The sequence below is a fragment of the Electrophorus electricus genome, chromosome 15 (assembly GCF_013358815.1).
Source record: "Electrophorus electricus isolate fEleEle1 chromosome 15, fEleEle1.pri, whole genome shotgun sequence".
Classification (NCBI taxonomy): domain Eukaryota; kingdom Metazoa; phylum Chordata; class Actinopteri; order Gymnotiformes; family Gymnotidae; genus Electrophorus; species Electrophorus electricus.
Genome location: NC_049549.1, coordinates 12406005 through 12433440, shown reverse-complemented (window position 1 = coordinate 12433440; position 27436 = coordinate 12406005). Strand labels below are relative to the sequence as shown.

The 27436-nt window shown below is 38.1% G+C and overlaps 5 protein-coding genes across 5 annotated transcripts; 4 read left to right on the top strand and 1 right to left on the bottom strand.

The window, feature by feature from the left end:
- Positions 1–1988: 1988 nt before the first annotated feature.
- On the top strand, positions 1989–2927 carry LOC113574695 (olfactory receptor 142-like). Its single transcript, XM_027005795.2, has one exon. The coding sequence runs from the start codon at positions 1989–1991 to the stop codon at positions 2925–2927; it is 939 nt and encodes a 312-aa protein (XP_026861596.1).
- Positions 2928–8706: 5779 nt separating this feature from the next.
- LOC113574696 (olfactory receptor 4E1-like) lies at positions 8707–9645 on the top strand. Its single transcript, XM_027005796.2, has one exon. It carries the CDS (start codon positions 8707–8709, stop codon positions 9643–9645), a length of 939 nt encoding a protein of 312 aa, XP_026861597.2.
- Positions 9646–16763: 7118 nt separating this feature from the next.
- On the top strand, positions 16764–17702 carry LOC113574697 (olfactory receptor 142-like). The gene has a single exon (XM_027005797.2). It carries the CDS (start codon positions 16764–16766, stop codon positions 17700–17702), a length of 939 nt encoding a protein of 312 aa, XP_026861598.2.
- A 4240-nt stretch (positions 17703–21942) lies between these two features.
- LOC113574698 (olfactory receptor 4E1-like) lies at positions 21943–22881 on the bottom strand. Its single transcript, XM_027005798.2, has one exon. It carries the CDS (start codon positions 22879–22881, stop codon positions 21943–21945), a length of 939 nt encoding a protein of 312 aa, XP_026861599.2.
- A 3267-nt stretch (positions 22882–26148) lies between these two features.
- LOC113574699 (olfactory receptor 1493-like) lies at positions 26149–27099 on the top strand. Its single transcript, XM_027005800.2, has one exon. The coding sequence runs from the start codon at positions 26149–26151 to the stop codon at positions 27097–27099; it is 951 nt and encodes a 316-aa protein (XP_026861601.2).
- The last annotated feature ends 337 nt before the right edge of the window (positions 27100–27436 follow it).

Below are 27436 nucleotides of genomic sequence, written 5' to 3'. Positions count from 1 at the left end.
CAGTAAATATGTTCAGTCTAATTAATTTTGGTTCACTGACAGATTTAAACACATATCATGAATATGCATATGTTAGCTTTATGAATATAAGCTTTTTGATGCATTATTAAATGAAGCTAAATGAATCACATTTGCAGTTTTTGTTTGTTTTGTTTATGCTGGCTAGCTGACCTTTTAATCAATAATACCAATTATATGTGGTTGCTAAACTCACTGCAGGTGGGTTTAATTATATTTCATATAGTTCATATAATTTTATATAATACATATATATTTCAAATCAAAGCAAGCCATATCAACATCGCAAGCAGAACAACCACAAATAAATACTAAAAAACATGAGAAAGGAGAAAAAAATACACTCTGGAGCTGGATAAACTTATCCCAGACGAGTCCCCTCAATGTTATGGCCCAGCAGTGTCTAGGAAGACAGAGCCCAACAAAAATATGTCAGGTCCCAAAAGGGACGAGAGCAACACAGGAAACAGGAATAAGACACATATGCACCTAATAGGCTCACCTATAAAACAACGAATAACCTGGCTATCAACTTATCAAAGAAAAAAGTACAGGGGTGGCCCACCTCTTACCTTGTGTCTGTACATTATGAAGTGTAAGCTAGTGTTGCCAATATCAGGATATGGCTGCCTGTATCTGAGTAACTGTAAATCAAGGTAAATTTGCCAGAGGGTGCTATTCACTACTGTGATAGTGAACTTTCCACACTAGGACCTGTCCAGTTCCCTATCATGCTTGACAGGTTATGTAAGGAGCTTTAAAATAATACATATATAGCAAAACTGGTATAAAACACCAATATGCTTACAATATTGTAAATTAAGCACAAACTGTTTAGTAACAGAAAAATGTGACTAAAATACGTATTTGATATATTTTGTTGATTAAGACTATAAGTACCAAAGTTTAGGTGACATTTGTTTAAATGCAAAGAAGCGTACTCATGACTGAAGCTGTTACTGTCTCAGTGTATTTCCAGTTTAACAATAACCTTGTTAGAGCAAGAAATCACACGACTCAACTGTGATTCGATTATTGTATTATTTTTGTAAATGCACATATACAAGAGGAAAACTAAAATCTTCAGTGAACCATCAAAAAAGGGATTAGGTATTAAATGTGAAATACATAATAGAGTTAATAGAGAGAATAAAGAAAAGAAATAGAAAAGAAATAAAAAGATAATAAAAGAAGTAAAAGATTTTTCCCAGAACTTTGCACACCAAGCATCAAGACTATTCCTTGTCCTGTCTCTCTGTAGCCCTGTATTGATCCCTGTATTTCAACAGTATTCTAGTTCACTGGCATCTTGAACACTAACCGACTGTAGTGGCTATGATGCATTCTATGAGTAAATGACAAAGCACTTTTGCAAGTTGCTCTGGATAACAGCATCTGCTAAATGCAGAAAATGTAAATGTATTAAGACGTGTCCGGTTCCTTATCATGATACAGCACTCAACCTTTCTTTTGCTACAATAACAGCTAATGAGTAGTTAGGACTAACATAAAATTAACAAATATGAGGCCTTCCTTTTAATTACTCTGATTCTATTCTTTTATTAAGCTTTCTGGTTCTTTACAGTAGCCTGTCCAGTAGCCTCTACATTTTCTTCACGATCAGCAGGGGAGCAACATTACGTATTTAAACTCACGTGGCAAGTCCTTCACTAAACTGCATCGTTAGGGAGCTCCCACGAAATCTACAACATCTGCCAGACCACAAAAAAAGTAATATATAAGCAAGGGTGTCAAACATTGGAAGTAACTGACTATGGGTAAGTCAATACCACAATGTACCATAAACTAACATCAATTAGAATATTTTAAGCCAAACAGAGACAGTCACATAAGAAAAAAAGACATTCAGAAGACTAAACTTTTATTTTTATTTTTTAAAGAATGATGATTGTGATATTTTTAAAAGGTTTGCAGTGTAGTTTTCTATATAAATGTACTGAGAACAAGTGATGGAAAATTCCTCTGAAGTGTTCATATTTGTACTTCATGGACTGAATGAAACAACAACAAACAGGCATATTTACTTTGCATTTGGTCTTCTTTTCTATATTTTGACACTATTTGTAAATTTTATGGTAATCATAACAGTTATTCTAGATAAGACACTTCATGAACCTATGTATCTGTTCATATGCAGTTTATTTGTAAATGGAATATGTGGTGCTTCTGCTTTCTATCCAAAGATCCTTGCTGATCTTTTATCAGACTCCCATGTTATCTCATATACAGCATGCCTGATACAAACATGTGTAATTTTCTGTTATGCTTTGTGTGAACTTACATGTTTAACAGTCATGGCATATGATAGATATGTAGCTATCTGTAAGCCTTTGGAATATCTGTACATTATGACACACCAGAAGGTTGTGAAATTGCTGGCTTTTAGTTGGCTCTTCTCCTTATTGCAAACAGGCATTGGCGCACTGCTGACAGCCAGACTGGCTTTATGTGGTAATGACATTGACATGCTTTATTGCTCTAACTGGGAGGTTGTTAAGTTATCTTGCAAAGATTTCACTATGATGGATGTGTATGGGAACATCCTAATAATTTATCATTTTTCTCAATTAACATTTGTCATTGTGTCATATATTCACATCATCAGAACTTCTTTACAGTCTAAGGCAGGAAGGGTTAAATTTATGCAGACATGTCTTCCCCATTTAATCACTCTCACAAACTTCACTGTTTCCCTAAACTTTGATATCATATATTCTCGCTATGCAAAAAGCCAAACACAGCAAGCCTTGCGCAATATCTTCGGTATGGAGTTTCTTGTTGTGCCTCCACTCCTAAACCCCATAATATATGGAATGAAACTCACCCAGATGCGACGTATGTTTGTGAAAATGTACATCACCAAAATTAAAGCAGTGAGAACGGGCTGACATCAGTACAAAGAAGACGGCCTTCTGCGTCGTGCCCATTCAAGTGGCTATACAAGCTCGGGGGAGATGAAATTTAAAAAGCTGCACAATGAAATCAGTTCTCAACAGCAGATACAGATGCACACTAGTACTACTACCATATCCCCTCCACCCGCTCCCTCAACTGGCTTCCATGACGCTATCATGAATGACATAACACGCATTTTAAATCTGAAGTCTACTCAGATGTTGGCGTGTCTACTGCTAAGTAGCTGTATTGTTAGGACTTGAGACCTTAGAATTGAACATCTCTGTATGAAATATCTGGCCTAAACTAGATGCCAATAATAAGCTTACTTTGTTACCCTTTCTATGTTCACTGTTTAAAATGTCCAAGATAATATCTACATAAAATAAATGTAAAGCTTTTAAAGCTTATAATTCCCTTACCCACATAACTGAACAGTTTGTTGTTGGTTACACTGATTTTTATCAGAGATGAGTTTATGAGATCAGTTTATGTAACAGATAACATTTTTGATTATTTTCCTGTAGCTTCTCTGACCCTGTTAATGGTTTATCTGCTTTGATGTTCAAGGTGCTATTAAACAGGAACATCACCAGTATTAAATTGGCAAAGATCATAAAACAAAGGCTTTTATGGGGTTGCTTAAAAGTACAGTAAATGCCAGTGCTGATTTGCTACCTGAGGATCTCCCACCATGTTGTTTATTGGCACAAAGTAAATGAACATTTGAACAAAAAAGTTACAGTTTTGAGATCAGTTGTGTTCAAGCGTTTACAGAGCCAGCATTGCTCCTTTCAACAAATTATTAAGAGTACACCCACTTTTTTAAATGGATTAAAATTAGATTCATATTAAATTACTGTATTCTGATTTCAGTGCTTAGATAAAGCATTTTATTCTGAGTGAGCTTCCAATTTGCCTTTAAAGAATGAAACATTTTAATGAATGTATTAAAATGTATTTAAATATTCAATAACAAAACTAGCTATAACCCTCCCTCAAAGGCAGTCGCCAAATACTTTTATAGTAAAATGTCCAAATGATTATTATTAAATCACAGTAACACTCACACATTGTGTGTTGTTGTCCGTGGCAGTGAGGGAAAGACGAGGGTAACAGTAGGGTCTCTGCCTGAGAAGGCTACCCTTCACCAGTAGGCTGTTAAAATATACTGGAGAAATTATATTGCTCCAAAATAATTATTAACATAAGAATCAGTCATACATTAGTAACCATCTATTAGTTTATCAAGCGAAGAAAAAAATCTCACAAAACCCTAAACAAACTTGAAAATGGCAAGGACAGTAAATGTGGCTGAAAGATGGTGAAAAATTTACTGAGATGCATCTAATACAGACACAAGACATTCTGATCATCTCGAGAGCTATATTTGAAGTGTTTCATTCCAAAATGCTGTTTAAGTCCCATCTGTATAGGACTGGACTGGGACACAGGGCCATGATAAGGACAGGAACAGATGATGAGGACAGGAAGAGATACACTGACAGAAGCAGGAACAAAGACAAATATGGATATTTAGACAGGTAGGGTAACTATGACAGGCAAAGTGCACCCACTGGTGAGCAGGGCATGGACTGAGTGTCCATAGATGCACAGGCACCTCCTGGCAAGGGATGAGTGCTCTCTGGTATGCTGGGAATTGAATGAGCACCTTCTGGTGTGGGCTGAGCATTCTTAGGCACACAGAATATGAGATGAGCACCTTCTGACATGGACTGAGCATCTTCTTGTATACAGGACGTACATCAGAGAGTGTTATCTGGTGTGCACGGCACAGTGGGAGCTATGCCTTCTGGAAAAGTACATGGAATGAGCTCCCACTGACATGCAGTGCATAGGGGAAGTGTCCTCAGGAGCATAAGGCATGCCAGCCCTTGGCACTCACAACTACAAAGGGAGAGAGAGCTAGATAAACAAACTCCCAGGCACCCCCCTGGGCCAACCAGCCCACCCAGGAAGACCCAGCACAAGAGCCCTAGACCTGAAATTCCAGGGGTGCTTCCCTCCTTAGAGCACAAGGAGATCCTGTCTACCAGGGCAGGGATTGTGGGAAGCTTTGGTTCTGGCTTGGGGGTAGGCTTGGGCTGGCTATTCTTCCCATGATGTATGTACATCGACCTTCCCCTCAAGGTCCTTTGTAGTAATATTAACTGGAGGTGACAGTTGTTTGGGCTGGTTGAAGTCAGCACTCCAGGTTTTTTCCTCCTTTCCCAGAAGAGAGGATCCTGCTTAGTCAGTAGTGTCTCTGCCGACTAGCTTCTATTACAGTGTCAGCCAGGCAGTGACCACCGCACCTTTTAGCTTTGCTAGCCTGCTCAGTCCTATTAGGCATATCCATACAGAACTTGGACCCTCTGACCAGCTCTTTCAGTGAGACTCACTGTATCTTTAGTTTGGTCGGTTGTTTTGGGACGAAGTGAGACTGGATGCAAATGCAAGTTATGTTCAATGCAAACAAAGGGGTTTAATAAAAAAGGTTTTAATTAAAGTGAAGACAATAACACGTAACACTAAGTAACTAAGGCTGTATCCCCACTGGCACTGTTCCCCAATGCAGTAGTTACATACTGGCCTCCCTGGTGACTAAGGCCATACTCAGTCTCACTGTCACCATTATTGCATGCTCAGTGCCATTGGTACCATCTGGATCATATTAGACATGAAAATGATATGACCCAACAATCCATTACCTGCCCAGTTCTCCATGTACCTGAAACACAGAACACTTCATCCATTCCATCTTTATAATGCATTTCCACAACTAGCCTGTGCTCTCCTCATCCACAACCACTGACTAGGCCTTTCAGCTACTTCCAATAATGCCATCATTAGTTTTCAGCCTCTAAAATCAAACTCTACAAAAAAATATATGGCAGACATAGCTAAAAATCCTGTAGGACCTATCTCTACTGGCCTTATATTCACTTGCCATCCATATTCACTCACCTAAGCCACCAAGTCTGCATACTTCAGCTTTTTCCTTTCAAAAGTTTAATCAATTGCATCCTCAAATGGAACTGTTAATTCCATAAAATAAAATATCAATTTAGTTTCAGAGTAAACCACCATATCCAGCCTCATTGTAGTTAAAGCAACACACTGTGCAACCTGTAGTTTTTTACCTATATCCACTACCAATTCCCAATCTTGCGCTTCAACCCATCATACTTATAGCCTACTCTTGCTCTCCAATACACTTCCCCTCTAATCACTCAATTCTTATCCCTATTAGACAAAGAGTTAACTACTATGCACTTAATATCAAATAAACATGCTAATGATCTAAGTACCTGATTATGTTTCCAGGTATATTGTCCCATGTGTATGCTTCAGAGTCCCAACCCTTTCACACAATTTACATCTAGGATATTCACCTACACACCAAGGTTTTGCAGCGGTGGAACGACATCATAAGTCACTCCAAACAAAAACTTAATGTGATTTACATCCATCGCCTACAACTTTTGCCAGGTGATTTTGTGTTTCTCTAAATTTTCTCAACAAAATCATTGGTCTTGTTTTCTCTGCAAAGCTGCTGTTGCACAACCATGCTTCCTCTTACTGTTCACAAATATAACCATTCATTATTTTGCCTTCTCTTTAGCAATGTGGCCTTATTAAATGGTTTCCACAAATCACCTGACCCAAGCCCTGTTCTTCAGCTTTGCACCTGCCCTACCACATCCCTATACTCTAATATGCACTTGGCTAACTGCACCACCACTCAAGGTTCCACTCAAGGATTCCACTCATGGGTTCCACTTTCTACCTGCTTTTGTGATGGGTGCAGCAACTTGTATCACTGCAAAAAAATTAAATTCTAATACATTTTTCCCCATTCCGTGCTCCAATCATTTTAAAGTCCCCCAATAATTTTGGAGTGCGTAATTATTAGAAAATATAATACCACTAAACCAATAATATCATGCATTTTATATAATCACTAAATAATCATGTTATATTTAATGAATGAATTAAGTTATATTTATATAACACCATTCAAGGAACCCAAGGACACTTTACAATTAACACATACAGCTTTTTCATCCAGTCACACACTGCTGAGAAGCAGCAGCAAATTGTGTGAAGTGTACTCTCAACAAGAACCCTAAGCCCCCTGAGGGACTGAATCAGATGCAGGGAAGGGAAAGAGGAAGCCTGGACATGCAGACAGACAATCTTGCACATTCTCACACAAGGACAACTTTATTAGATATGCAGACACAATTATTGACAATATACACACACCAGGACAGTTTATTTAGGATAGACAATTGACCTAACCTCCATGTTTCTGGACAGTGCGAGGAAACAGGAGACACATGGACACAAGGAGAACATGAAAAATCCACAAGAAAGGGACACAAAGCCAAGATCTTAGTGCTGAGAAGCAAACATGCAAACCACCAAGCCACAGTGCTGTTCAATCCATGGTAACACTTCTAGCATATCTGTAACTTTATACATGATGACTATTTTTATGCAGAGAACATGGCATTGCTGACCATAACTATGTGAAAGAACTATGAATTTTTGTCTTAGATTAAATTAATTTTAATCTAAAGAAGCACATGGCCATGCTAGTTAGATCTGACAAAAGTCTGACAAAAAAAAACTGGCATAATCCAAACTAAAATAGGTGACATTCAAAATGCACAGTGACTGGTTCAACAGACCTATAGACTCCTAAATTTCCTTTTTTTTTTAAATCCCTGGAGTTAATGATATGCCTTGCCTATCATTTTCTGACATGATGGATTTTTGCTAATTTGTGTAATATGTAAAATCTTTTTTGAACTAGTCTGAAGGTGTTCAACCTGATCTGCACACAATTTGTCAGGATAATTGCAAAATGCTGATCCTAAATATTTTAAAAGAAAGACAGTATTCTAAAAAGAAACCAAATTTTATGGATGTCATGCCAAATTATAATTCAGTAGTCAAGGGATAGAGCTTCTGAAGAGCTTCATCAAATTTTTATTAAATTTGAATGATATACTGTATATTGCTTTTGAATTTGAGATAGGGACTTTTGTCAATAGGTTGTGTGTATTAATGTTGTTGTTTTTTTTTAATTTACTTGTTTGTTTTACTTTTTATTTAATTCAACATGTACTTTGGGCCCCACTCTCAAATTTCCTCAGAGGTGCCATCATTTCATACATTTTGCTAGTTTGCTAATCTGATGAAATTCTAATGAGAAATAGAACCTAAAAGTAAATGCTTGATATTTTAGTACTCTTGCTATCTTGTAAATTGTCTGGAATATCCCTGAAGTAAATTTAAAAAAAAAGTGATAATTTTTTTTTAAATTCATTTTCTTAATCCCTTTGTTTCTTTGTATCCCTCTAACATGCATGAAAATTATTCTAAAAATAAAGTGATTAAACCTTCAGTCTTCATCTGCATTTATGGATTTTCAGTTAACATCATTAAATATTTAAACTCAAGCTCATCAGTAAATTGCATCTTTAGGGAGCTGCAACATCATTGTCAACATCACCTACCAAACCACAAAAAACTGTATATATAAGCAAAGGTATTAAGCATAGAAAGCAACTGACTATGGGAAAGTCAGCACCGCAATGTCCCAAAAATGAGCATCAGCTAGTTGTGAACATTTTCAGGTAAATATTTGCCCAAGAAAAAAAAAGACCTTCAGAGGATTTTTGAAAATTTGTTTGTGAAGAATGTTGTGATACTTTCTAAAAGCTTGTATACTGGTTTTGTATCCAAATGGACATATGAGTGATGGAAAATTTATCCACAGAGTTCATATTTGTACTTCATGGATTGAATGACACAATGGCAAACAAAAATATTTACTTTGCATTTGGTCTTCTTGTCTATATTATAACACTGTTTATAAATTTGACACTAGTCATAACAGTTATTCTGGATAAGTCACTTCATGAACCTATGTATCTCTTCTTATGCAGTTTATTTGTAAATGGAATATGTGGTGCTTCTGCTTTCTATCCAAAGATCCTTGCTGATCTTTTATCAGACTCCCAGATTATATCATATATAGCTTGCCAGACACAAACATATGTAATTTTCTATTATACCTTGTGTGAAATCACATGTCTAACAGTCATGGCATATGACAGATATGTAGCTATTTGTAAGCCTTTGGAATATCTATGCATTATGACTCACCAGAAGGTTGTGAATCTGCTGGCTTTTAGTTGGCTCTTCTCCTTACTGCAAACAGCTATTGGGGCCATGCTGACAGCCAGTGTGCCTTTATGTGGTAAAGACATTGACAAACTTTACTGCTCTAGCTTGGAAATTGTTAAGCTATCCTGTACAGATGTGAGTATGATGGATTTGTATGGGAAATTCCTAATTGCTTATCATGTTTCCGAAGTTACATTTGTCATTGTGTCATATACACACATTATCAGAGTTTCTTTACGGTCCACATCAGGGAGGGTTAAATTTATGCAGACATGTCTTCCCCATTTAATCACGCTCACAAACTTCACTTTTTCCTTACTCTTTGATATCATATATTCTCGATATCTTAAAAGCCAAGAACATAAAGCTCTGCACAATATCATGTCTATGGAGTTACTTGTTGTGCCTCCACTCCTAAATCCCATAATATATGGAATGAAACTGACCCAGATGCGTCGTCAATTTGTGAAAATATACAGCAAACGTCTTAAAGCAGTGAGACAGGGCTGATGTTGGTGCCAGGAATTCTATAGCCACACTTTTTTCAGAGATTTCTTCTAAAGAAAAACATGGTAGGAAAAGAATCCGCTCAAACCAATCAGAAAAGAAAACATAGTCACTCACATGAATGACTTAACACATGCATTTGACATTTGAGACCAGTAGCTCTGCTTTTTACTGTTAAGCATCTGTTATGTTAGAACTTGAGACCTTAGAATTGAAAACGTCTATCTGAAATATTTGGCCTAAATTAGATATCATAATATAGTTTGCTTATATAATAGCAATTTATAATTGCATAAAACATATTTTAAGGTTTTTGTGTTCATTTTTAAAAAAATCTGAAATACTATCCATAATAAAGGTTAAAACAGAATGCTTATCTTAATCTAATTTTACAAATAACTTTTTCCTTAATAGCATCACTAAACTGCATGCTGTAGATTACATTAGTAGTAATTTCAACACGATGAGTGATTGTCCTGTATACTCTCTGTGACGGCAGCGGGTAGATGGAAGCGAGAGGCGGATCAACGGAAAGGTAATCTTTATTCTCCATCGGAAATCCACGAAGGGAACATGGAATCTCAAATACAAAGAGTAGAGGGGCTAGTCCTCCTCTAGATAAACACTTTTGCATGGTTTGTCAATGTAACAGGACCGCTAATGTGCAGCTCCGTCTCCTCAGATCTGAGGGCAGAAAGAGAGCAGGGAGTGAATGGGAAATAGGTGAAAGCAATTAGTAATCAGGGGACTGTGAACGGGACAGGTGCGATGAGTAGTCCCTAGCAGGGGTGGGTGTGTCTCCCCTGCTAGCTGGCTGACCAACCGTGACACTCTCTGTCTCTGATTAAACTACCTTGTTGTATAAGGTGCTAATAAAAGGAAAGTCACCAGTGTTAAAGTGACTGAAAAAAAGGTTTAAATGATCATTTTAATGTTGTTTTCTAAAAACAGAACATTAAAGCTTTCAAAAAGCCACAAAATTCTTTAATACTCTCATACATCCAAGAGGTCCAGTGAATCATATGCATCAAATAGATGTGGCACACACATAAATAAGATGTATTACTATATACTATGGACCTAGGATTTTTTTCTACATTGTATGTCTTGGTCTTGCAGCATGTTATATGGTTATAAATTTTTTTACATAAGTCCATAGGCCTTTCAACAAACTGAATTAAGAATATATAAATGTTTTAGTGTAGTCACAGTTTTGATATTGTAAAGACAACGTTTATGAAGACCACAGTAATTCTTATTTTTGCAAATCAAACTGTACTTGGGTACATTTATGTGCAGCTTCATAATCTTTTTGGAATCAGACTGATAGCTGTATAAGAATAAAAATGCTTTATATACACACCTATTTCAGTGATGCTTTAAAATTACCTGTGTAATGCAATACCTATCAAAAATTAGAATCTTTTCACCATTTTGGCAAATGTACATTTTACTTTTTGTAACAGACTGGGCCTCCCTGTATTGCATTCTTTTAATACATTTTTTAAAAGAAGCAATATTCGTCATGAATGCAACTGTTTTCAAAATGTATCTAATGCTGAGCGGTAAGAAGGCGGACGCATGTGCTGAGAGGAGTGAGATTTAATAGGGGCAAATCCAAAATCAGGGTCATTAAGGCAGTCCAGGGTCACAGAGCCAACACGGAAAGTACTGGGAAACATTACAAAACAAAAACACACGAAGGCTAACTAGGGAAGCAGGCTAGGAACTAAGGCTAGGGAACACTCAGTACTAGGAAACACGAAGGCTAAGATAAACACAAAGACACGGCGCACAAAGAAACAACCCTAGAACATTCAAACATTAATTCAAACCATGAAACAGCGAAAACAACAAAAACAAACAAACAAACAAAGAACAGCCATGACCAAGGCACACAGCAGGGTTTAAATGCATGAACTAGAAACGAGGGACAGGTGTACACAATCAATGTGAGGACAAAACGAAACTATGGAACGGAACAAAACACAAGACATGGAAAACACGGAACATGGAAGGATCGTGACAGTAACCCCCCCCCCCCACATACACACACACACTTGGGCGTGTGAAACAAGAAACACCAAAACAAGACTAGGACTAGACACCAACAGGAGTAGACAGGCCAAGACGCAGAGCAGGGACAGGACACAGATGAGACACAGAAGCAGATAGGCCAGAAACAGGAACTGAACACAGGACATGACGAGGAGCAAGCACCGGAACAACAGCAGACACAGAAACCAGGGCAACAGGAGTAGACTGAACTGGACAAGAACCAGGAACAGACGCAGAAACTGGGGCAACAGGAGTGATGGGCAAAGAAGCAGGACCAACAGAACCAGACTGAGGACGAAAGAAGTGCCAGGAGGGAGGACGAGGATTACAAGCACGCAAAACAGACCAGGCTAGGGACAAAGGGACAGGAACAAAAACGGACACAGGCACAGGAATGGACTCACGGACGGGCACAGGAACAGAAACAAAGGGAGACACAGGAACTGGAATGGTCACAGAAACAGGCATAGGGACAGACAACACAACAGGAACCAAAACAAAACCAGGCAACAAAGAAGGTAAAAACAATGTGGCAGTAGGAGCTACAGGAGAGTAACGGGGACTGGCGTGGCACGAGGCACAGGGACCTGTGAAGCGGTTTCTCCCACTCCAGGAACAGTAATTGATGGGTCCAGGGGCGCGGCTGCGGTCATCAGCGGAGGCAGGTCTGGAGGTTCTAAAGGCAGGGCTGCGGCTATCAGTGGTGGCAGGTCTGGGGGTCCGGAGGCAGGGCTGCGGCCATCAGCGGCGGCAGCAGGTCCGGAGGCATGGCAGCGTCCATCAGCAGCGGCAGCGGGTCCGGAGGTGCAGCAGAGGCAGTCAATGACAGTGAGTCTGGGGGGTCCAGAGGTGAGGCTGCGGGAACAGACCTGGTAACAGGTCGGACGGCATCAACTAGGCTGGGAACAGGAACCGGATCAGGACGGGTGGCGTCTCTCACGCCGGGAACAGGCTCAGGACGGGCGGCATCTCCCACGCTGGGAACAGGCTCAGGACGGGTGGTGTCTCTCACGCCGGGAACAGGACCAGGATCAGGACAGGCGGCGTCTCCCACGCCGGGAACAGGACCAGGGTCAGGACGGGCGGCGTCTCTCACGCCCTGAACAGGACCAAGTTGGGTGGCTTGCAGGATAACCACAGATACTGGTGGGGTGACCCTGGAGGAACACACAGACACAGAACCCTCTCGGTGGCTCCCAGAGTGCACATGGGCTATGGGGAGCTCACATTTGCCCTTAAGCACCAACCGAGTGCCTAGAAACGAGTTATCTGCGCATTCACTCCACCTACTCACGTCTTGCGCTGCAGGCCGCTCCCTCCTGCAGCGCTGGTCAAGACGGGTAGACTCTTTGCGCTTACCTGGGATCTCTTTGTTAACAAAATACATGCCATCCTGCTTCTTCCAGAAACGACAAGATGCCCATGTACCCGCAGCCCAGTTTGGTGATGCTGAGACGTAACGAACTCTCTCACTGCATCCTTGTAAGCCTCTACGCATGTGTGGAGAAGAGCGAGATTTATTCAGGGCAAATCCAAAATCAGAGTTGTTGTCATAGTCCAGAGTCAAAGAGACAACACGGAGAGCACGGGGATACATGAGTAAACAAAATAAACACACACGAAGGCAAACAGGGAAGAAGGCTATAATTAATTATAATTACTAGGGAGAACTCAGGGCTAGAAAACACAGAGTACAAACCAACACAACCATACAAAATAAACATACAGCCATTCAATGAACTAAACACTTTCAAACACATTCAAATGAGCAGCCACGACCAAGGCACACAACTGGGTTTAAATACATGAACTTAATATTAGAAACGAGGGACTGGTGTGGAAAATCAAACGAGGGGAGGTGAAAATGAAACTATGGAATGGAACTAAAAAAAACAAGACAGGGAAAACACAGAACCTGGGAGGGACTGATTGTGACACTGGCGGCATGACAGTTAAATGCATGCAGACATGTTTTCCCCATTTAATCACACATATAAACTTCACTGTTACTCTATTCTTTGATATTATACATTCATGCTATGCCAAAAGCCAAGAACATCAAGCTTCTTGTGCCTTCTCTAATAATTCCCATAATATATGGGAATATCCAGATGTGGCACCAGTTTGTAAATGTATACAGCAAGAGCAGTGAGACAGCTGATGTCAGTCAAGAATTCTTCAGCAAGACACATCTGTGAGTTTAAGAGATTTCTTCTAAAAGAAATCAAAACATGGTCAGAAAAGAATCAGATCAAACCCAGACTTGGGACATTAGAATTGAAAATATCATGGATAGTCCCTCCCAGATTCCATGTTCCATGGTTTCCCTGTCTTGTGTGTTTTGGTTCCATTTCTTTGTTTTGTTTTCTTCACCCCTCATTACTTTCACCTGTTCTTTGTTCATGTATTTAAACCCTGCCTGGTTCCCTTTGTGTTTGCTGCTCATTGGTTGTTTGAATGTTTTTGATTAAACTGTTAATTCTAGCCTTCGTTTTTGTTAGCCTCTGAGTTCTTCCTAGCATCTGTTATAGCCTGCTTCTCCTGTTTGCCTTTGTGTGTTTGTTTGTTTGTCATGTATCCCCATACTCTACATATTGGCTCAATGACCCTGGACTACACTAACGACCGTGACTTTGTATTTGCCCCTAATAAATCTTGCTCTTCTCTGCACTTGCATCCACCTCCTTACTGCTCACCATTACAGAAAAGCTCTATCTGAAATATCTGAACTAAATTAGATATAATATTTGTTTGTATAATAGGCTTGCATCCCCTTTTTCAAAAACCTGTTTTAAGTTTTTTGTGTTCACTATCCATTATTATTAGTAGTACTAGGAGTAATATTTATAGTATGACCACCATCCTTACTATTACTTCTTAATGATGATTTGTTATTAATAACAATTATTAATTTGTGGTCATTATTATTAATTATTGCTTGATTGATCATTACTCCTATTATTATTATTGTTTTATCAGTACCTTTTTTTGGTTTTGTTTTTTCGATAGATGCTCCATTGGATTCTGATGGTCTTGTCATCACTTGGACCTTGGCCTGTATTGTGAGTATGTACTGCCCTTGTTCAAGTGAAGCTTCCTGCAGTTATATAAGTGGCAACTCGCAGCCCACATGCAAATATTGTATGTACTAAATTGGAGACAAATTTTTAATTGTTGTGTGGTACTGGAATTAATGTGTCTCAGTCATAGCTATGGGTTACTGCATGTTAGCAGGGTTCCTAGTGAGGTGACCCCCCTTGTATTGAAATACAAAGTTAGAAGCAATGGATTTTCTGCTGCATGTTTCCAGAGTTAATTTCTCTTCTATTGCAAACAAGGATTTGCACCCTCTAGCGGGCCCACAGGTGGCCCGGGTCTGGCATACTCAAATAAATCACTTGATAGCATCAAATATTCTTAAAATACAGTACATCTATCAACATAAAATTTATTAGGACTAATATAAATACCTCCTTACCAGTTTTCAGCCATCTATGGGCAACTGTTCGGCAGAAATCCCACACAGAATATATCATGTTTTTTGGTAAATTTCTACAACAGTCATGCCTGTCCTTTTAAATGTCCTTTAAAAACATGCTTCCAGTATAAGAATTTCAGATTTTGTCATAGAAAATTTAAGTACCATCAAAGCAACTGTGTAACATGTTTAAAAAGTATACAGAATGCTAGTAAAGCTCTTTATTTGCTTGCTCACATCTTTGCACAAAAACATGTATTATTTTTCTTCGTAACCTAACACAAAATATGCAAACCTTTAGTTACCACAAAATGCATGTTACTCATGTAGAAATGTTTCTAGATAGACCCTTAAAGCCCTCCTCTTTTAGAATATGTTATTGCTGTTGAGCCATAAAGAGCTATTTTCTTTGAGTGACAGCAAATCTCATCCACCATAGACCAAGGTGTGAAGGGGGAAGGGTAGTCTGGGCTATCAAATTACTAGTGGAAAATACTGTGGAAAATACTGTGTACTAATAAACAGGGGCAATCCAAAGACATAGTCAAAGAACAGGCAAAAGTAACAAATCCAAGAGGAAACAGGCAATAGAGTAAATCGGCAATGCAGGGAGTAATGATGGTAACCAGGGTAAACATACACAAATAACAATGGCAAAGACAAACTGGACAAACGGAATTTAAATACAGAGAAACATTAGGGAAAACAAGGCCAGGTGAAACTAATAATCTGGGGAGTTGGATCAAACAGGAGGTTTGTGGGTAATATAGTTTCCAAACAAAATATTTAAAAAAAAAAAAACCTTCTGACCCTTTTGCAAACCTGCATGCAGAAAAGTGATGTATGGAATTGCACAATCAATCTACAGTTTGGATAGAGTTCTTGTGTGAAAGCGAACCAACAATAATGAGTCCGTCCCTCAAGCAAGCCCAGAATCAGTCCTGTGCATGGACTCAAGTATTTGGGACAAGTGTGAAGTGTGCAAAATTTAGTGTGCAAAATTTGGGGTTCTTCCAGAACCATGGTTAGTTATCACTGTACTGAAGAGTGACCTCTAGCAATTCTACTGCAATAAAGAACTCAGCCTTTTGGAATAATAAATGCATATGAGTAGTCAGGGCTAAAATAAAGTTATCTACGAAAAAGATCTGAAGATTTTTATTCTTCTAATTGTATTCTGTTATTAAGATTTCTGGTCCTCAAGACTAGCCTGTCCATTAGGCCTCTAAATTTACTTCATGTATAGCAGGAGGACAACATAAACACACATGGTAAGTTCTTCAGTAAATTACATCTTTAGGGAGCTCCCACAAAATCAACAACACCTACCAGCCCAAAAAAAAGTTATATATAAGCAAGGGTGTGAAGCATTGAAAGTAACTGACAATGGGAAAGTCAGCACCACAGTGAACCATAAATGAACATCAACTAGAACATTTTAAATCAAGTAGAGACATTCACATTAGAAAAAAAAAAACACTGTTCAGAAGATTCTTCATTTGATATATTTTTGGAGAATGGTGGTTTTGATACTTTTAAAAAGCTTGTGGTGTAGTTTTGTATACAAATGTACTGAGAAAGAGAGATGGAAAATTACTCTGAAGAATTCATGTTTGTACTTCATGGACTGAATGACACATCAACAAACAGACATATTTACTTTGCATTTGGTCTTCTTTTCTATATTTTGACGCTGTTTGTAAATTTGATGTTAATAATAACAGTTATTCTGGATAAGACACTTCATGAACCTATGTATCTGTTTATATGCAGTTTATTTGTAAATGGAATATGTGGTGCTTCTGCTTTCTATCCAAAAATTCTTGCTGATCTTTTATCAGACTATCATGTAATATCATATACAGTGTGCCTGGCACAAACATGTGTAATTTTCTGTTATGCTTTGTGTGAACTTGCATGTTTAACAGTCATGGCATATGACAGATACGTAGCAATTTGTAAACCTTTGGAATATCTGTGTATTATGACACACCAGAAGATTGTCAAACTGCTGGCTTTTAGTTGGCTCTTCTCCTTACTGCAAACAACAATTGGTGCGGTACTGACAGTCAGACTGCCCTTATGTGGTAATCATATTGACATGCTTTATTGCTCTAACTGGGAGGTTGTTAAGCTATCTTGCAAAGATGTGACTATGATGGATATGTATGGGAACATACTAATAATTTATCATGTTTCCCAAGTAATATTTGTCATTGTGTCATATATTCACATCATAAGAACTTCTTTACAATCCAAGGCAGGGAGGGTTAAATTTATGCAGACATGTCTTCCACATTTAATCACACTCACAAACTTCACCGTTTCCCTACTCTTCGATATCATATATTCTCGCTATGTCAAAAGTCAAACACAGCAAGCTCTACACAATATCTTGGGTATGGAGTTTCTTGTTGTGCCTCCTCTCCTAAATCCCATAATATATGGAATGAAACTCACCCAGATGCGGCGCCAGTTTGTAAAAATATACTGGAAGAGCCTTAAAGCAGTGAGACAGGGCTGATATCTCCCATGAATTCTTCAGCCACACTTTGAGTTTCAGAGATGTCTTCTAAAGAAAATCAAAACACGGACAGAAAAGAATCAGATCAAACCAATCAGAAAAGAAAACATGGTCACCCATGGTTTCCCCCAGTCGTGAACAGAGGTTATTGAATATGCATGACCTAGGCAGGCCTCGTTTCTTCCAAAAGATAACTGACCAATTCTACCCCCTCAGTTGTGTTGAGAAGTGGGGAGTAGAAGTTGAGAAGTGACAAGTGGAGTCTATCGAGTCAAACAGTCTATTCAGGTCTGAGGTGTGAACTGCGACTAAAACTAAAGGGGGGGAACCCCCCACTGAACTTCAGCGGAGACAAGTTTTTTATTTTTTTTTGTTTCTTAAACAAGTCAATAACCTCTCAATAACCAGCTAGAAATACTAGGTTGTCTTAGTTAACCATATTTTAATTTTGTTGTCTTTGTTTCTTTTGTTATTATCTTACTAATTTCCTTTCATAAGTGTATATTTGTTGCAATTGACTCATTATGACCCTTATTGAAAACACCTGTCTGGTTGAGACTGGAATTCCAATACAGTGCTGCTAAAGAACCCACTCTAATTTTGGAAACGGTCCCGCGAAGGCTGGTTCACTCTCACTAGGGCCAGATCCAAACCCCTGCCTAAGAACCCTGGTCATTGAATGCCAAGAACTACAAAGAACAGTGGACTGCTGGAGTCACCAGACAGTTTCACAGAAAGGACACTACTCTCACCACCATTCAGGCAACTGGATGAAAGACTGAACTTAACATCTGGCACACTGATGTGACGCTCAAAGTCAAATAGACGCTCTCTTGCACTCTCTGCACTGTCCATATGATCCAATGGAACACAATCATGTATCTCCTGACTGTTCGCCAGTTAGTTGTAAAAGCCAACATATCCCTCATACATTACCAATATTAGCTTTAGTGTTTATTAATCAAGTTAGAAAAGTTAGCCCTTTTCCCTCACCTGTGACACAGCCTCATAACTTAATTAGTTCCCCACTTCACTTTTTGCAGTGGCTTTCTGTCCTAATTAATAAGTTTTCTTTCTTGGTCTTGATCGATAAGAAGATTACCTGTTTGATTATTCCCAATTTATTTACTTTGTTACACTAATTATTTCCTTTATTAGCTTATCTAGTTTCCTGTTTCCAGCACAAATTATTTGTTTTAACTTTACTGTGCTTACATTGTTAGGCTTATGATTATAATGATTTTAGTGAACTATCCACTCCTACTCATTAACTGAATCTTGAGTAAATGATTGTTGTGCATGTTTTTCTTCTCTCTGCTTATTCAATAAACATACCTTGGTTATTACATCTGTGAGTCCTGAGTTATATTATAATGTTTGGCAGATGAGAAATAATCATGTATCGAATTGGCGACTTATGAGTTGAGACTGAATTAATAATTATTAATACATTAATTAATAAATTGTCACTGTTAATCAGGGTGGTCTCCCAATTAAATTTACCAACTGTAATAGACAATTCATTACAAGTACTAAAATTGCTACGATACACAACCAGTCCAACATAATGGAGAACATTCTGGATTCAAAGTTGTGCCCTTGGTTGTTAAGAATGGCTTGAGGAACCCCAAGCCTACTGAACATCTCATCAAACAATGCATCAATGATATTCATTGCCAGACCAGGAAGCTGAGACTAGGCTTCTTGTATCTCACCTCAGCAAGAGTCAAAACTCTGCTGCAGTGTTTTTGGATGTGCAGTATGTGTGAAAATCCACACTCAAGCAAGCATCAGCCTAATTCTACAATCCTAGAAAAACATTTTGGCCCATAACATCTGAACGATAAGTCATAAGGATTGTTCGAGATAAGCTGCTCCTTGTCTTGGTGCTTAGCAGGAGTAGCCTGCTGCAGTCAATGGACAAGCTGAGCAGAGAGCAATCAAGCCAGACTTAAGTGTGTCTCACTCTACACAATCTCTCACCTCTGTGAGATACAAATGGGCCCTGCCTACTCTCTTACTTATAGCAACCACAACATTGCAAGCTGTTTTCAGGGGTCAACAAGTAGGTACCACCCTTCATCAGAGTTTCGCTCAATTAAGCCAACAACTGCAGAATGCTCAACACTGAGGTCTAGCATCCCAGCCTCACCACCTTCCAAGCTCACTTTTAAACCAAACTGCACCATTTTAAATGTAAACCTAAACTGGCCTCCCTAGTGACCATACCCATTCCCACAGACACTAGAATGACTAAAGCTATGAAAATTTGGCAACCCAGCTACCCACTGCTCCACCACCCAGCTGCAAAGTGTTTAAAAACCAGACAAAACATTTGTGGATGAGGCATTTTCTGGAAGTTTTAATGTTTTGTTGTGTTTTTAGGAAACCCAATAAAAGTGATAATTTAAATCGTTCTTCAGTCAATTTAACATTTTTGACTTTCCTGTTTAATAGAACATTGTACAACAAGGTAGTTTATACATTATCCGAGACAGAGCATACAGGACAATTACTCAACATGTTGAAATCACATCTACGAATAAGTTAAAAACAGTGTAATCAGTATAACCTACAGCATGCTGTTTAGCAATATTGTCTGTCCTGGCTCCTAGATGGTGGAAAGAACTTCCGCAGGCTGTCTGGACAGCAGAGTCCCTTGAAGTCTTCAAATGCAGACTGAAGTCTTGTGGAATATTTTAATGACCTAAATTGACTAACTGAAACTAGTACTTATTGCAGAGTATTGTTTATTACACCGATGTTGTCTAACAAACTGTAGTACTGTTTATTGCACTCATCATTGTCTAAGAAAGACCTTATGTTGTAAGGTGGGCTCGACCCCAGGTCAGCTAAGTGATGACACCAATAGCCTACTGGGTGAGCAACCACACTGTAACAATAGTGGGCCTGTGTGCAGGACAGTTAGAGCTTGGATCAGGTAAAACAAAAGGAAAAAACTAAAACACCACACTGAGTGTGGAAAAAGGGAGAACAAAGGACACCACGGGAAGAAACGGCAACCCCGATGCACTGGGGAAAACCAAACTAAAACTTCCCAAACAAAACCAGAAAACATGGAGGAACTTGAATGGCTAAGGGAAGCCTTGGGAGAGAGACAGACTCAAGAGGGAAAACACAGACACCTCCGCAGCACAGAAGGTGTAGCACAAGGGGGAAAACTGGAGAGGGGAGGGGACGTGTAAAAACAGAAACACCCTCGCAGACAAGAAGTGAGGTGTAACACAAGGGCTCACAGACCTCAATACCTGAAGATACCAGCTAGGAGCTTGGCTCAGGAGCTTGGTTCAGAACTTTGGCAAAGATCCAGCCCTGAATGACTGGGTCACTGGATTTATATAAGGTCTAGCCCAGCTGTTGGCTGTTAAGCCTGATTAGTGGTGTGCCTGACTCGAGGCCTCCCTCTGGTGGCTGGAGGGGGCCTCAGCCTGGCACCAACCCTTACATATGTATTTTGTACCTCTAGGCATCAGCATTGATCCCTGATACAAACTATTAACTTTAATAGTTGGTTCATATAGGATTTCTGGTAAACACAACTAGGAGTGAGTAAAAATTTGTTTACAATATGCATGAGGTTAAGCAATGTACAGATGAAATGAGTGAATGATACAAATTAATGAAGGACAAGTAATGAACAGAATAATGTGACAACAGGTATTTCTACAGTATTCTAGATCCATGGTAAATAGGACTCTAAGCTACTCTACTGGCTAGGATGTATTCTATGAGTAAATGACAAAGCACTTGACAAAGTCACTCTGAATAAGAGCATCTGCTAAATGCCATAAATGTACATTTAAATGTAAATGATGCTTTTAAAAGACAAATATTTGTAAAATTACATTAATAATTCTGTTTTAACTTACTTTTATATAGATAATATCTTGATATTTAAATAAATTAACACAAAAAACCTTAAAAACAAGTTTTTGAAAAAAGGAAGGCAAACCTATTATACAAACAAAGTATCTTATGATGTCTAATTTAGGCTATATATTTCAGATAAAGCTTTTCAAATCTAAGGTCTCAAGTCCTAATATAACAAATGTTTAACAGTAAAAAGCCCAGCTTCTGAATTCAAATTTCAAATATATGTTAAGCCATTCATATCAGCACATGGGTAATCATGTTTTCTTCTCTGATTGGTTTGATCTGATTTTTTTCTGACCGTGTTTTGATTTTCGTGTGTCTGGCTGAAGAGTTCCTAGCACTGACATCAGCCCTGTCTCAATGCTTTAAGACTCCTGTTGTATATTTTTACAATCTGGTGCCGCATCTGGGTGAGTTTCATTCCATATATTATGGGATTTAGAAGAGGAGGTACAAGAAGAAACTCCATAGACATAATATTGTGTAGTGCTTGACGTTCTTGGGTTTTAACATAGCGAGAATATATGATATCAAAGAGTAAAGAAACAGTAAAGTTTGTGAGTGTGATTAAATGGGGAACACATGTCTGCATGAATTTAACCCTCCCTGTTTTGGACTGTAAAGAAGCTCTAATAATGTATGTATATGACACAATCACAAATGTAACTTCAGAAACATGACAAATTATTAAAAGTTTCCCATAAATATCCATCATACTCACATCTGTACAAGATAGCTTAACAACCTCCCAGTTTGAGCAGTAAAGTTTTTCAATGTCATTACCACATAAAGGCACACTAGCTGTGAGCACAGCTGCAATGGCAGTTTGTAGGAAGGAGAAGAGCCAACTAAAAGCCAGCAGTTTCATAACCTTCTGGTGTGTCATAATACACAGATATTCCAATGGTTTACAAATAGCTAAATATCTGTCATATGCCATCACTGTTAGACATGTAAGTTCACACAAAGCATAACAGAAAATTACATACATTTGTGTCTGGCAAGCTATATATGATATAATCTGTGAATCTGATAAAAGATCATCAAGGATCTTTGGATAGAAAGCAGAAGCACCACATATTCCATTTACAAACAAATTGCATAAGAAGAAATACATAGGTTCATGAAGTGTCTTATCCAGAATAACTGTTATAACTAGTGTCAAATTTATAAACAGTGTTATAATATAGACAACAACACCCAATGCAAAGTAAATATGTTTGTTTGTCATTGTGTCATTCAATCCATGAAGTACAAATATGAACTCTGTGGATGAATTTTCCATCACTTGTTCTCCATCCTTTTGGACACAAATCCAGTCTGCAAGCTTTTCAAAAATATTCTAAGCATTATTCTTCAAAAATATGTAAGCGAATAAATAAATAAATAATCCTCTGAATGTCCTTTTTTTCTCGTGTAAATATCTCCCTGGAATGTTCACAACTAGCTGATGGTCATTTATTGGACATTGTGGTGCTAACTTTCCAATAGCTTTCTATGCTTGATAAGCTTGCTTATATATACAGTTTTTTGTCGTTTGGTTGGTGATGTTGACAATGACGTGTCAGCTCCCTAAATTCAATTTCATGATGAGCTTACCATGTTTAAATATATGTCACAGTAGGGACATGCCCACTCACTCACACACCAGGGTCCCAATCACCTATATTTTACATTTATGGAATTTAGCTGACGCGTTTATCCAAAGCAACTTACAATTATGACTGTGTACAGTTTGAGAATTGAGGGTAAAGGGTCTTGCTCGGGGGCAATATATATATATATATATATATATATATATATATATATATATATATATATATATTAGAATGCGTAAATCTGTATCTCATTTCTCCCCCTATTTTTTTCACTTACATAAGCCCACAGGTTCCTTTTGTCAATGCTGCACATTGTCTGCCAGTCTGCACCAAACCACCTTGGTACTGGATCCTACGCAAGCCTTTTACTACTCTGTTCGTCTCTTTGCTTTTCTTACCGCTGCTTATTTGTGCGCCTAACGCTATTGCTATGGAGAATAAAGACTTTAAACTTTCCCTCGTTTCTCTTTCCCTCTGTGCTGCCATCGTCACAATACATAATTATGTTGACTGAAAATCCATAAATGCAAATGGAGACTGAAGGTTCAATTACTTTTTTTCTAGGAGAATTGTCCTGCAAGATAGAAAGATACAGAGATGGATCTTTATAAAATTTATGCTCAACCATATCACTCTGGTGAGTTTTTTATTTATTCATGTAATACAAAGGAAAGAAATGGGGAACAATGTAGAATGGAAGTCTTTTAAGTCTAGTGTTTAACATTCCAAACCCATGTGAACTCCCATTTATATGGCATGGATGGATTAACTGAATAGGCTATTATTAAATGATGGCACCACTGAGGAAATTTAAGAGTGGGGCCCAACAAAAAATAATACACACCCCCTATTGACAAAACACTACATGCTGGGAACCCTATTGTTTTTCTTGAATTCTCCTTCTTATTATAATAATTATAAGGGTTCAAGCACATGGCACCTGTTATGGTTCTAGCATGTAGTGCTTGAAAACATATTGTAATGACTCAGATTTTTCTTTTCTTCTCATTATTTTTTCTCAGCTAAAACGAAACATGCAGCAGAAACCATAAGGCCCAGAAAGACAAAACTTGGCAACATTTGTGCAGGAACTGTGAAATGACTCAGTCAGTTAAAGGGACCTTCACTAGTCTACAGCACAGCCTTTTACATTTTTGTAATTTTCTCCCACACCATAACATGTAGAGACAAAATTCCACTTCCAGTGTATTCCTTGGCTCAAACCAAACAGAAAACGTGCAGAGCTCTGCCAACTTTGCACTCTGCAATTTTCAGCCATTATGGATTCAAGAAAATCTACTATTAACTTTTACTTTAAAATTACAATAAAATGCTAAATTTGCTCATGTGGGCATTTAAAAATAAAACTTGCCACAATATTTTACATTGATTTATTTTGGTGAATGTGAAAAACAATAAATGGACATGTATTGTTTTCCTTGTGTTACGACCCCATCTAGGCTGTGAGGCCATAACAAGGAAAAAGAAAAATGTGAACGGCTAACGGAATGGAAGATGTGAAAAGTGAAAAGCAACAAAAACTGAATCACAAGTGGAAGGCTTTTCAGTGTATTGTACAGAGGTTATCATTTACAAATAATCTTACTGGTGCAATTCCTTCAGGAATGACCCAGGCCAAAATAATAACCAAAACCCACACTAATGAAATAAAACTACACACTAACTAATCCTAACAACACAAACATACAACAGACTTTCCTAACTCCCTGACACATAAACAGAGACAAAACCCACACCCAACAAAAATGGCAGTCACTCCCTACCACCAGTGTCCAACACCAAAGTACCAAACAAACAATATTTACACTCTTTACACAATCTATATATATATGTATATATACACAGCTACTGAAGCAGGAGGGGAGAAGCCAAAGACAAAGTCCAAAAATAGGGAAAAACAAGGTCATACACAAAACATTCATACAAATTTTCAATCACAGCCAAACAAACTCCAAACTAACAAGCAATCTCCTTTCTTTCTCCCTCTTCTGGGAGGGGCCATTAAATAGCTGACACAGCTGGCTTGAAAAGCCGGCGAGGAACAGGGTGGAGTCTCAAACAGGGTGGAAGTCCTGGCAGTGGACTTAGAACACATGCACCAAATAAACACAGCACATAACAGTTGTAAGCAATCAATTGTATAAATTTTGCACTTTTCAAACTATTCCTGGGATATTTACAGCACTCTCCTGCACACCTAGAGAATCTTTTTTTTACTTGTGATGTTCAGTGAAAATGTGATCTATAAGTGCATACCCTTTCTGTTTTGAGTTAATATTTGCATGATTCTGGTTTTGCTGTTGTTTTCTGGTTTGCTGTCATGTTTTGGGGTTGTTGGTGTGTTTTCTGATTTATAGTGTTTTTTTCATTTCTATGTCACTGTACTGGGCAGAGGTACTCACATTGCTGTGCGCTAGGGCAAGTCCAGGATTGGTGCTATCTCATGAATGTGGGGACACTGGCACAGATCCCTGCAGAGTCACATCCATCTCACTTTTAATGCAGAGACCTGAGTTGAGTTGTAAAGAAAAAATCTGGCAAGAAGTCCTGTTGCAGGACTGTTTGCTTTTTGTTTATTTCTTTTCCCCACAACAAACTAAGCTCTGTGTTCCACCCCTCCCTCTTATGCTCATAACATTTACATATTCAGTCTTGTCTTAAGGGAGATTCCAACTTGTTAGTTAACATCAAATAGTTGACTCCAAAATTCTCTATAAAAGCAAGCATACCCAGAGCTTGGGAATCAGCTAAGGCATAGTGCAGTAGATTGTAAATAGCACTTACAATGTTCAGTCATTGAGCACTGGATGGTTATGGACAAGAAACATTTTAAGAATATTCTTTTTCTATTTAGTTTTTATGGAATGATACTTTTAAGACTTGTTAAAAACTTGCCATATGTTATATTATCCAAAATGTACTGAGAAGGACTGATGGAGAATTCCTCTGTAGAGCTTATATTTGTGCTCCATGGTCTGAATGACACAAGGAAAAACAAACAAATTTACTTTGCATTTGGTCTTGTTGTTTATTTAGTGACTCTTTTTATAAATTTGTCACTCATTGTTATAGTTATTTTGGACAAGACACTTCATGAACCTATGTATCTGTTTATATGCAATTTGTTTGTAAATGGAATATGTGGAGCTTCTGCTTTCTATCCAAAGATCCTTGCTGATCTTTTTTCAGACACTCATGTTATTTCATATACTGGGTGCCTAACACAAATGTTTGTAATTTACTGGTATGTTTTCTGTGAATTTACAACTCTAACATTCATGGCATATGACAGATATTCCGCTATTTGTAAACCGTTGGAATATCACTACATTATGACACACCAAATGGTGGTGAAACTGTTGATTTGTACCTGGCTTTTTTCCTTACTGGAAACATCTGTTGGGGCTTCACTAACAAGCCAACTTACCTTATGTGGTCATGACATTGACAAAATTTACTGTTTTAACTGGGATGTTGTAAAGCTATCCTGCTCAGATGTCACAGCGACAAGCATTTATGGATACATAATATTGTTTTCCCATACTTCTCAAGCTGTGTTCATCATTATTTCATACATTCACATCATCAAAGCATCTTTGAAGTCCAAGACTGAGCAAGTCAAATTCATGCAGACATGCCTGCCTCATTTAATAACCCTTTTTAACTTTAATATTTCCCTGTTGCTTGACATTTTGTGTGCTCGCTATGGCACTGGTCAGGGACTTCAAGTTCTGCGCAATATTTTAGGTGTAGAGTTTCTTGTGATGCCTCCTCTCATAAACCCCATCATATATGGGATCAGAATGACACAAATTCGCAGTCGACTCATGCAAATGTACAGTCATACATTTAATGCCCTTCGATCAGTAGTATGGCAGGGGTAAAATCTATATGTGTTGTGTGTGGTCTTGTGTGTGTCTTTTCTTTTAATTCTACCCTATAATGACTCCCTAATAGATGGATGTGTATAAAGAGATTGTACAACTTATACAAGTCATTTTTATTGTAGGTGCATCATGAACTCTAGTAGGACTCAACTACTTTTGGACAAATTAGCTAATATAAGAATAATAAAGAATTTTAAAGGTGATTGCCAAAATGTTGATTTAAAATTGTTAAATTCAAATATTCAGTAATTCTGTATGTAACAACTAAAAAACTGAAAACTATCAAATAACCATAAGAATAAGTACAATTGAATATATAAATAATTGAATATGT

Excerpts from the sequence above, each read along its gene's own strand:
- LOC113574696 (XM_027005796.2), top strand. The coding sequence starts at position 8,707 with ATGGAAAATTTATCCACAGAGTTCATATTTGTACTTCATGGATTGAAT.
- LOC113574695 (XM_027005795.2), top strand. The coding sequence starts at position 1,989 with ATGGAAAATTCCTCTGAAGTGTTCATATTTGTACTTCATGGACTGAAT.
- LOC113574699 (XM_027005800.2), top strand. The coding sequence starts at position 26,149 with ATGGAGAATTCCTCTGTAGAGCTTATATTTGTGCTCCATGGTCTGAAT.
- LOC113574697 (XM_027005797.2), top strand. The coding sequence starts at position 16,764 with ATGGAAAATTACTCTGAAGAATTCATGTTTGTACTTCATGGACTGAAT.
- LOC113574698 (XM_027005798.2), bottom strand. The coding sequence starts at position 22,881 with ATGGAAAATTCATCCACAGAGTTCATATTTGTACTTCATGGATTGAAT.